Here is a 12,046-nt window from a genome sequence, read left to right as displayed (position 1 = left end):
ATATTTAGTCTGAAGCTATTGATATGAGCAAAGTGGAACAGAACCGTTTTTTTAAGTAAGGAGTTGCCATCAAAGAAAGATTTATTTTGTGTTAAATAAGACTAAAAGGAGAGATGCTTTTGGCTCAAAAATTACAGAAAATGAAATAGGTCTCTCATTTCTAATATATTTTAAAAGATTTATTTTTTGACTTAAGTTTTATTGCATTATGATGAGAAAAGATACATAATTTCAATTTTTCTTAATTTGTTAACATTTAAAAACATATTTTGAGTAAATAGAAGACTTACATCACATTCTTCTTTCCCTTTTGTACCCCAACTCCTCCCAGAGACCCCCTTCAATACCTGCTGTACCTTTCATTCTTTTATCATATTCTTTAAAATGTATAAAATATTATAACAAATAAAATTGAGTATTATAAAAGTTGTTTGATATAAAGCAATCAATTGAACAGTCTTATATAGATGCTTGTCTAAAGCAATACTGAAAATACATGTTTTTCTCAATATAAATTTTAAATAACTCCAAATATATTAACTGTATGATATTTTTAAATAATATATCACTATTAATTTTTTAATGAGCATAAATAGATAAAGTTATTTTGTTTGTTTTGTTTTTAGTAGAACTTAAAATCTCGGCTCTTACTGTGGTGCAGACACAAAATAAGAATAGGTTTTGGACATTGGAGTTCATTGTAATAAGGCTGTACTTGAATGTCCCTCACATCACCAAAGGATTTTACCTCCAAAGTAGCTAAGCTAAGAGTTGGCAGTTCTGCTGCGCCAAGGAATGAATTGTAGGCACCACTTTTGGGTACAGATTTCCTGCTATGGTCAAAGCTATTTGACTTGAGTGATTGTCGTCAATCTCAGCCCACAGGGAACAGGTTACATTCGTTTAAGAAATGGTGCGAGTATTGAGATGGTCTATCCATAAAGTCATTCATCAACTGTTTTAATGAACAATGGTTCTGCTTGGAGGGCGGCACAGACGTTAGGTGAGGGTAAGAGTCTGGTTCACTGGCTATGATGATTTTGAAAAGCATTCATCTCAGAATAAGAGTAACTTATAAAGTCCTCTTCTTCAAAATTGATACAATAATTATAAATATCAAGCAAAGTCTTCAGTCTCACTCTTTGCTGTTCTCTTACAAGCCACCTTCCAAATTAACTGTCTACATTTCTTTTGGCTGTATAAATAATTTTGAAATAAGTAAACTGTTCTGAAAACCATAGTATAGTATAAAAGCATCAAATAACCAATCCTGCCAATAGAGAGGCTGAGATAGGAGAAGCTTGATTTCAAGACCATTATGTGGCACACAGCAAGACCTTGTCACGTACAAACAAGCAGAAAGTGTATATGGATTGTACAATATTGGACCTATTCCTCGAATTAATAAATTAGAGAGACCAGTGGATGATAACCAACAAATTTCTAATTCCTCATATTTTTGAATTTCAATCGATTAGGATATGTTGGTAATATTAATTTTCATAAGGAAAAGTGATTGTTACTTCCTGTTATTTTTGTTGTTAGAGGTGGAATTATGTTTGTGTGGGTTTGTTGAAAGATCTTTCTTGCTTCTTCTAGGGTGTAGATTCACTCCTTGTGTTGATGTTTTCCATCTACTCTCTTTTGTAGGGATGGATTCATGGAAAGATATTGTTTGAATTTGGTTTTGTCATGGAATACTTTGGTTTCTCCATCTATGGTAATTGAGAGTTTTGTTGGGCACAGTAACCTGGGCTGGCATTTGTGTTCCCTTAGGGTCTGTATGACATTGCTCAGGATCTTCTGGCTTTTATAGTCTCTGGTGAGAAGTCTGGTGTAATTCTAATAGGTCTGCCTTTATGTGTTACTTGACCCTTTTCCCCAACTCCTTTTAATATTCTTTCTTTGTTTAGTATATTTGGTGTTCTGATTATTATGTGACAGGAGGAATGTCTTTTCTGGTCCAATCTATTTGGAGTTCTGTAGGCTTCTTGTATGTTCATGGGCATTTCTTTCTTTAGGGTAGGGAAGTTTTCTTCTATAATTTTGACAATGATATTTACTGGCCCTTTAAGTTGGAAATCTTTGCTCTCTTCTGCACCTATTATCCTTAGGTTTGGTTTTCTCATAGTGACCTGGATTTCCTGGATGTTTTAGGTTAGGAGCCTTTTGCATTTTGCACTTTCTTTGACTGTTGTGTCAATGTTTTCTATGGTATCTTCTGCCCCTGAGATTATTTCTTCTATCTCTTGTATTCTGTTGGTGATGCTTTCATCTATGACTCTTGATCTCTTTTCTAGGTTTTCTAACTCCAGGGTTGTCTCTCTTTGTGATTTCTTTATTGTTTCTATTTCCATTTTTAGATCCTGGATAGTTTTGTTCCTTTCCTTTGCCTGTTTGATTATGTTTTCCTGTAATCCCTTAAGGGATTTTTGTGTTTCCTCTTTAAGGGTTTCTAGCTGTTTACCTGTGTTCTCCTGTATTTGGGGGAGTTATTTATGTTCTTCTTAAAGTCCTCTATTATCATCATGAGAAGTGATTTTAGATCTGAATCTTGCTTTTCCGGTGTGTTGGGGTATCCAGGACTTTCTATGGTGGGAAAATTGGGTTCTGATGATGCCAAGTAACCTTGGTTTCTGTTGTTTATTCTTTCCTCCCGCCACTGGTTATCTCTAGTGCTACCTTCCCTGGCTATGTCTGACTGGAGCCTGTCCTTCCTATGAACCTAGTTGTGTCAGAACTCCTCAGAGTCAAGCTGTCTCTGGGATCTTGTGATTCTGTGATCCTGTGATCCTGGGTGTGTCCAAGTTCTTGGGAGTCAAGCTGCCTCTGGGACCCTGAGATCCTGATATGACCAAGGTCCTGTGATCCTGTGACTCTATGATCCTGGGGGTGTTAGACTGCCTGAGGATGGAGCTGCCTCTGGGTGTTGTGGGACTGGCTGCAGAGTTCGCACCCAAGGTCTGCTCCAGGCACCGGGCCAGACTGGAAGGAACCCGAGCCACTGGTCTGGCGGAGTTCCTGTGTGCCTGGGTCCCACTGGTCCCAATTACTCCCGGTTTTGGGACAGATGTTGTATCCTCCTCACCTCTGATCCTATGATCCTGGGCATGTTAGAATGCCTGGGAGTGGAGCTGCCTCTGGGTGTTGTGGGGCTGGCCTATTTTTAAAATTATTAAAGGATTTTAAAATGACCATTACCTACCAGCTAAGAAAGAACATAGCTCATATCTATTACACTGTGGCATCTGTTTTGTTTCCAACATAACTGAATTAGTTTACCAGGTAGTTCTTGCCTCCTGGGAGAGCAAGCATCTCCAAGAACACTGCTCCTGTTCTTATATTCAGAGGACCCATGGTGTAAAACACTTTTTAAAAAAAGATTATAATATAAACAATACATAATTTTGCCTCTAACTCCTGGAAGTTGTTCTTTGACCTCCTTCCTCATGCTGTGCCATTTGTATGCCTTTGTACACACATGTATACACACACACACACACACACACACACACAGAAAGAGGAGAGAGAGGGAGAGAATAATAAATCATGAAAATAAAAATATCTCATATGATTACTATGGGTTATAAATAAGATGAATGTAAAACAGGAAAATATATATTTGAATTTAATAATAAAATCCACATTAATTTATGCAAATGACCCATTCTGCACTCTGCCCTTCACTTTGTGTACAGCCATTCAGAACTGTGGGCAGAAACTTGGCATGATATCTGCAGCTTTGTCCCCAGCCCCCACCCCCGCCCTGTGGCTCTCGCTTTCTGTGGTCCCCTCATGCTGACTGTCCAGGCTTTCATGTGCGCATTTCACTCTGCCTGAGAGATTTTCTCCTTCATTATTTTGGCCATGTATTTAGAAGGTTGCATTTTCACCCAGTATTTCTAGAAATTGTAGAGAGGAGGTTTTTCAAGTCACCTGGGCTGCCAACACACCAGAAAGAAGGGTGCAGAAGGACAAGTCACACGGTTTCTATTGGTGCGCAGTAAGAAGCACAAAGACACGATTCTTTACACCTACTGAGCCCAGGAAACAAAACACAAGCTCACCTCTCTTCACCTTACTTTAAAAGAGAAAAATTAGTTACCTTTCCTGAGAATTTTCTGTTGTGTGAGTCTGGTTTTCCAATTCACACCTTGTCTACTTCCACATCACTCCACGATAAGAAATTAGCATTTAGAATGTGCCCAGCAAAAGAATGACATAAGAGAATCACTAAAGGGCTCATAATTCAAAATTATTAAACACACATGGAAAGAATCCACTATGTCAGCAGAACTAAAAATTACTTCTTCCAAGAACTAAAAATCATAGAATTATTGAACACTGTGGCAACCAGACTCTAGGGTGGCCCCATAAACACAGTGGCTCCTGCTAGTCATGCTTCCTCCCCTCCCCTGCCCTTTCCTCCCATCCCATCCCCTCCTCTCACTCTCCTGTCTCTCTCCTCTCTCTCCTCTCTTCTCCCCCCATTTCAGTTTTTGAGAAAGGGTCTCATGATGTATCCCTAACTGTCCCACAACTTCCTATGTGGACTATTCTGGCTTCAAACTCACAGAGATCCCCCTACCTCTGCCTATCATGCTGGGATTAAAGATGTGCACCACCATGCCTGGCTTACGTGCCTAATTTCTCCCCCATGTCTGGATATGACGTGTGACTTTCTTCTGTTAGTATACAGCAGTATGGTGTGTATGTGTGAATACAAGAACACATTAAGTTATGTAAAAAGTTAATAGCCACCTTGCTAAGACACTCTTCCTGGCTGACTGACAAAAGAGCTCTGCATTGCATGTAACCTATGCAGAGAGCACACGGTGCAGCACTGACCATGGCCTCTGGCTCACAGCCAGCAAATCTGAGGTTCTCAAGCGCAGTAGTTTGCCAGGAACCAAACATTACTAACAAGCACATGAACATTAGAGCAGAGCCTCCCACAGGCTGGTTCTCTAGGGAAAACTGCAACTTCAGAGAACCCAGTACTGCTCTGCCCAGAATCCTGACCCACAGAAACTAGGACAAGTGTGTGTTGTTCTGAGGCATGGAGTCTGTGATGCTACTGTCATGCAGGAGTAACTAATACGGGTAAAGACTAATAACACGTGCCTTAAATTATTTAAAATATAAAGACAATTTAAAGTGTATGGAATGAAAGAAAATGTAAGAATTCTAAAACACAAATGTAACATTTAAGACTAAAAAACATAGCTGGGCATGGTGGCACATGCCTTTAATCCCAGGCAGAAGTGGTCAGATCTCTAAGAGATCTGAGCTAGCCTGGTCTACACAGTAAGTTCCAGGCTAGCAAAGATGTCACAGTTAGATCTTGTCTCAACAAACAAACAAACAAACAAACAACAAAAACAAAAGGTTTATGAACAAAAGACATAATTTAACTCAATGGGTGTGCTGAAGAGCAAAATGAAAACAGGATCTATTGCAAAGCACAGCATGGTTCAGACAGGAAACCCAAGACATGACAAAATGCACTCCTGAAAACACTGGAGAAGCGTCAGCTGAGGACAGAAGAGAAGCCAAAGCCTGATTCCTGAGATTTGAGAAGCAACCAAAGTCCAGGCAAATCACAGCTATAGGCATACTGTGGTAAAACATTGGACTCCAACGCCAAGGTCAGACTGTAAGGGCAAGAAAGAAGACACCTTCTGCAAGAACAGAGGCAGAACCAAACACCTACGTCTCCATGGTGCCAGAAGGCGCAGTTTACAGATGGAAAGGAGGAGGGACCCATGGCAATGGACGAGAACCAAGTGGAAATAGGGGTGGACATGGTCAAACACACTATATACACCTATGCAGTTGTCACCAAGTCTGTTATTATATACTTAGTGTGTGCTAACTACAAACAACAAAACCATCAAGTCTATACTGAGCTAAGTCATCAGAATAAAATGGACATTTTCAGGCAAATGAAATCTGTGGTTTGTTTTTACTGCCTTCTTTTCCTTTTTTTCAAATTTAACTTTTATTTTATTTCTAATAGTGCTTGCCAATGAGCCAGATTTTCCCAGCTCTGCTTCTTATTTTCCTGAATTATACGTATTTTGGTGCACATATGTCAGAACACAGTCAAGAAGGAAGCTATTTAAGAGTTCTGAGCTTGTGAGAAAACTTCAAGAAGTTGGGAAGAGGTATGCATCTGCCATTGCAGATGGACACTCTGAAATATTATGAGTTCCTCTTCATCTCCTCCAGCCCTGGGGTCATCAAGGACAATGGCTAAGGGCAAGGAGACAGTGGAAGTCCCCAGAAAGAAAGCAGACCTCCAGCTAAGGGGCACAAGAAGTCAAGTCTGCCTGCCTGGAGCAAATTTAAGGCCCTGTGCACCAAGGAAGAAGTTATTCTAACAACACACCCAGAGCCCCATGTCACCTGAGAGTCTTTTTCTGGCAGTCCTAGCTGCTTGGGCCTAGGCTTCTGCACTGAGTGTCTCTGAGTGAGTGTATGCTCTTATGTTCCTTACCCTCCTTTGCCTCAGCTATAGCTGGGTGGATCTAGCTCCTGTTATCTTTACTAATGACTCTGAGTTTGTGCCTGGACCTAGGGACCATAATAGACTCATTCATTCGTTTGATTTGAATTAATTTGATGAATGGCTATTTAATATGACATCATAACATTTGTATTCCTACTAAAAGGCAAATATGGGCTTATGTTTTGCAAGATACCAGAACTACCAACCCTATGGGTCTCTTTTCAAGCTGTTGTCCAGATCTTTCCGATCAGAATAATTATGTAACCAGGAATCCGGGTCATAGCATGAATCCTGGTTCATGGTGGTAGAGCACACACACAATGCTTTCACTGTTCTAACGTTATTTGTTATATTTATAATTTGCTCGCTTATATGATAGTCACACATCGTATGACAATTAGATTTATGCACAACATCTCAAACCAACACCACTCTGAATCTCCTGCTAGTAAAAAATAAAACAGGGGGAGATGTTTGAACACAGTTTATGAACGAAGCTGTGTGAGGAGATTTCTGATGCTTGTGAAAAGAATTCCAAGGAACCAAGACAAGAGTCTTGTGACCTCAATTTCTTCAAAAACATGGCATTGTTCTTGGATTATGCTTTTGTGCCCCTCCCAGTGTAGCAGATAGGCGTGAGTTTACTACAGATTATTCATTATGACTGGATATTGTATTTGTTTATATGCCTCTGTAAGAAAACATGTTTTTGCCACGTGTGTCTTGTCCTTGTGATTACACACTTTACTCGGGTGACTCTCCTTAACCCTCAGAGTATAAACTGTCTGATGCGCTGAATAAACTTGGTTGTTGTATGAGACTTTAGTCTGCCTTCTCTACCATCTCCCCTTTCCTAGGTTCCACCAACTCTAGACCAGTAAACATGCATGTATATTTATAAAAATATCTAATATGAATCTAACACATATGTTTGTAATTTTGCAGCTTTTATTGCCACATGAAGTTTCTTAGAAAGATTTAAGAGGCAGCTCCTTGTTAGTCCTCTCACTAAAACAAGCATCCAGTGTGAAGAAAGGTGCAGAAGCTGGTCTCCAAACCTATCAGTGCTGTGTGGTCCCAGAGGCAGGGACTGTACCTATACAATGCCAATAGCACCATTGGTTTCTGACTGTTCACTATGTTCTCTTGAAGCCCTGTAGGGAAATCTTCAAGGTATGCCCTAGACACCAGTTCAAACTCTTGGGCTCATGAGTCATGCTAAATGCTTACTGTTAACTCACCTCTGTCTACTTTACTACCCTATACTATTACTTGGGAGAATAAAACTATGTATACAGGAAATCATGTAGGTCCTTTGGCATCAACTCCTAGTGTCTTGACTAATGCAAACACATAAAAATGATGTAAAACCAGGTCCATAGTACAGTCAGCATGTAGTGCCAGATGAATAGATTCCCTTGGTGGCATTATTATTTCAAAGATCTATATCATAAGTAAATTTATGAAAAAAGCCATACAATACTTATATTGTCATTAAATGAGTGATTTTTATACTGTGAAATAAATCGATAATACCATGATATCACAGACAATTTCTCTACCAAGAGTAACAAAATCTTTGGGTAGTACAACTCAACTAGTTGAGACAGTTTGTTCTTTCTACCAAAAATAAAATAAAAAAGTAAAGAAACTCTAGGAACTAGATTAAGATACATTTTAAAACCGCATGGATTTGTTCCTCCTGTTTCTCACCATTCATTCCTAAAGCAGAGCGTTCTACACGGATCTGCTGCTCCCATTCCTGCCTTGACTCCCCAGAAGCAGATCTTGGGAGAAAACTTCCAGGACTTGGCAATCCTCAAATAGAACAATCCATTTCTAAATAACTGCAGTGATCCAGATGTCCAGTTTCTGAGCCATGCAGTTAGCTGAATGACAGCATTGCTAAAAAAGTGGTGAGCTTACAAAGCCCAATAAACTCTCATTCATATGTATATGGAAATCTGGTTGATTATTAACACACACACACACACACACACACACATACACACAAAATCCCACTTCACTGAGCAGCTGAAGGTTTTTGGAGGAGTGTTCTTTGAGTAGTGAAAACATAATGAAAATGACAGATGGTAGGGACAGTAGGCTAGGGGAGGAGGGTAAACAGAGTTACAGGTAACGGGTTAACAAGCACAACTGTGTGGTCTCAGAAAACTAGAGATTCACTTCATGATTGCGTAGAGACATCTGGGCTATGGAAGAGCCAGAGTCCTTATTCTCACGGCACAAAGTACCAAGCTGTCACTGAGTTACAAAGCAGTTACTCATACTGGAGTGGAGAGTGGGGGGAACAGCCAGACACGCAGCAGTACACTCTGGTGTCCTGAGCAGGATTATAAAATAATAATGTGATGAAACTAATTCTCTGAGCAGCATCTGGGGGTAGGATCCTCTGCGATGGGTTATTTGGGGTTATAAGAATCACTGAGTGATCAACAGATAGAGAAGCAGTTCATAGTTGTCTAGTCTTGGAGACCTCTCTCCATAAAAGATCTATAAAGAACCTAAGAATAAAACCCCCCAAAGTCAGCTGGAGTCATAACTGTTTTCATCTCTACCATCTGCCCCCTCCCCTGAAAAGAGGCCCTGCTCTCTGTCCCTAACCGCAGAGGACCCTCTGTTCCTCCTCCTCTAGGTTGTTGTTCTTCTTCCTTCCCTATTTTGCTTCAGGGTGGTCCTGAAATGCTTTCTCCTCCACCCTCTGTGCTGTCCCATATGGCATGTTAGCATGGAAGCCCAGGCGCCTACGTGGGACCTGCACTTGCACAGCGACCTGCCAGCAAGCAGCCTGGCACATCTGAAGGCAGACATCCTCAGGAAGCTCGGGGAGCCCTGGTCAGAACTAGGGCTCTTGCTTGCTGCAGCAGCTCACTGCACAGCCACTCCCAGGGTTCTTCTCAATCCCTACAGGCAACCCCTAAAGGTTAGGAGTGGGGAGAGAGATGGGGGCATTCTTTATTGGTAGAACAAGTCATTGACAGGAAAAGAAAACAAACCAAATCAAATATTCAAAATGGAAAACTCACAAATCAGATTATAAATCAATATACTCTGCTAACATTTAAACAAAGGATTCCTGGGGCAATGATATGATGATGCCTTCCACCCCAGCTCCCTCTTGTCTGGGGCTGAACACAATTTTCATTTCCAGTGCACTTACAGCTTTGCACAGAGCAGTGTTATCTGCTACTTACTTGGGCTTGCTTGCATACTTTGAAAGGTTGAAGTGTTTCTTGGTAGAACAGCTGATGATAAGCCTGGAGGTCAAACCAAAAGTACACACTGTGCTTCCACAGCTGCAGATGGAGGGAGAAGGGCAGAGATCACCTGGTTAGAGAGGCCTGCAGAGCTGTACCTCACTAGACACAAGTGCTCATTTTCTTGCTGCTACCACAAATGAGCTCCAACTTAAGCTGTTCTCAATCTTTCATCACAAACTGGCAATATACAAGATACTATTTACTGCTGTGGTCAATGGAATGTTGTATTTTTACATGCGATCATCCCATAGAGTTGATCATTAAAGTAGTAAATGCTTAAAAATAGTAATAGATACAAAAATTACAAGGGTTCTAGTTAAAATGTAAAGAGTACACATTTGTGGCATGAAAGCAAGTCTGAAGGCATTCTGATATATCAACATATGAGTAAATGCATATCACAGTAGAATAAGTGTTAACTTCTGACCCAATTAGTCACTGCTCATTTGGATCATATAAACATTGATCGTGATTTTAAAAACATTACTGGAAATCATTTTACCTCCACGCATAATATAAGGTTGTTAGAATTATTAAAAGTCAAGTATTAACAGAAGTAAACGAAATATGGCTTATTAAATTGAGATTAAATTATATGATTAGCCATCATCAGTAATGTATGTCAATATTTTTCTGTACTTCACTTTTCTTTGTAATTTTAGTAAGGTGGCAGACCAAAGAATTACAATTTGGGCAGATGGTTAAAATCTTTCTAAGTGTAGATTTAAATTTATCAGATGGGAATTTGAACATTAGATATATTTATTTCAACACAAAGTTATTTCAATGCCACTTATTTTTAAATCAAATAAAATAATAAATCCAGATTTTAAATAATTATTTTCTACCTTGTTCCCCGAATTCTCACAGAATTTAGTGAAGAAGAATCCAGCTCTGTTTTCTACATACAAGGACTGCAACAAGTTTTCCATGTCAAATCCTCCCAAGGCTCCAACATTTGATACAGTTTTAACCTAGATTAAAAAAAAAAAAGTTCATTATCTGCTTAAACATAACACAATACTTTTTGTTTGTTTTTACAAGGTTCATTTATTATATTTATATGAGTAAACTGTAGCTGTCTTTGTTGTGAGCCACCATGTGGGTTGCTAGGAATTGAACTTAGGACCTTTGGAAGAGCCATCAGTGCTCTTAATCGCTGAGCCATCTCTCCAGGCCCGTAATTCTTTATAGCATTGTACAAAGCAAGGTTTGTAAATTCTGCTGGGCTGTCATTTTATTCTTATAGTGTATAGATATAATTAATGCAATGTGTTTGCATCTGACTGTCATGTAAGATTCATTTATGAAGCCCAATTATGGCAGGAGAAGCCATTCTATTACAAACCAGTCAAATTCCAAGACTTATGTTAGAGCAAGTCTCTGACTTCAATTTCTTTCCCGTTTCGGGCTCAGTGGCCCCACTGGGGAACCTTCCAAGTCTCTGTTGGTGGCCTGTCTCCTACATATTTACTGTTATTTTGGCCTTGAGGTGCTGCTATTCTAGTTACAAGTGGGTTATAAAAAGAACCATCTCCAAGGCCTCTGGTTGCTGCTCGTTAACTCTGTGTGTGTGTGTGTGTGTGTGTGTGTGTGTGTGTGTGTGTGTGTGTATCCCTCTTTGGACAGTCTTGCCCCCACAGGTCATGGCCTCCAGAGTGGAAATAACATTGGAAGTTCTCATAAACCTCTGCTGTTTATGACTTCTCTGCCAACAATGCTAGCTGCCCGAATACTATCCTTAAATCAGGGAGAGCTGGCTGCGTCTCCAGCACACAGTGGCTCTCGAATGCGAAGAGGAGGAGAGCTCGTGTAACCCAGTATTTGTTTCTTGGAACTTGGATTTCTTTATGCTCCCCCAAACAAAGATGGTGGGGACAGGTTTTTACTGCCTTTATCACACTGTCTGCCTGCTAAACAAATTCTGAGATGAGAATACAATGGTTTTCATTTAACATCTAACAGCACTTGAAGTAGGAGAAAAATCATAGTTACTAGAAAATGAGAACTATTTACTTAAGATAATTGTGCAGAAATATAATTAAGTGTTCAGATTGTATGAAAACTGCTGCTGATTTTATTCACAGTAGACTCTCAGGGGCTGTGAGAGCTTCATTTAAGTCTTCATTTATTACGCCCTGCGTTAGATGCTTGTTGTCAAAGTAGCTGTACTCTGGAAACCCCTACCTTCATTTTTTGTTTTTTAAAGTGAGATTTCCAAGACATAACATCCAGTGTTACTTTAACCAAGCGT

The 12,046-nt window shown here is 39.8% G+C and overlaps 1 protein-coding gene across 6 annotated transcripts in view; it reads right to left on the bottom strand.

Moving 5' to 3' along the window:
• The window catches only part of Rgs22 (regulator of G protein signaling 22), a 132,817-nt gene that overhangs the window by 57,200 nt on the left and 63,571 nt on the right, over nucleotides 1–12,046 (bottom strand). For all 6 annotated transcript variants that reach the window (XM_021183706.3, XM_021183704.2, XM_021183708.2 and 3 more), the window contains 2 exons: nucleotides 10,641–10,766; nucleotides 9,727–9,828 (listed from right to left, as the gene is read on the bottom strand). In XM_021183706.3, coding sequence (XP_021039365.1) covers nucleotides 9,727–9,828; nucleotides 10,641–10,766 — 228 coding nt within the window. The remainder of the gene's footprint in view (nucleotides 1–9,726; nucleotides 9,829–10,640; nucleotides 10,767–12,046) is intronic.

The sequence above is a fragment of the Mus caroli genome, unplaced genomic scaffold (assembly GCF_978045245.1).
Source record: "Mus caroli unplaced genomic scaffold, Mus_caroli_1 scaffold_16, whole genome shotgun sequence".
Taxonomy (NCBI): domain Eukaryota; kingdom Metazoa; phylum Chordata; class Mammalia; order Rodentia; family Muridae; genus Mus; species Mus caroli.
The sequence above is the reverse complement of the archived record's forward strand: the minus strand, read 5'-3'. Positions and strand labels throughout refer to the sequence as shown.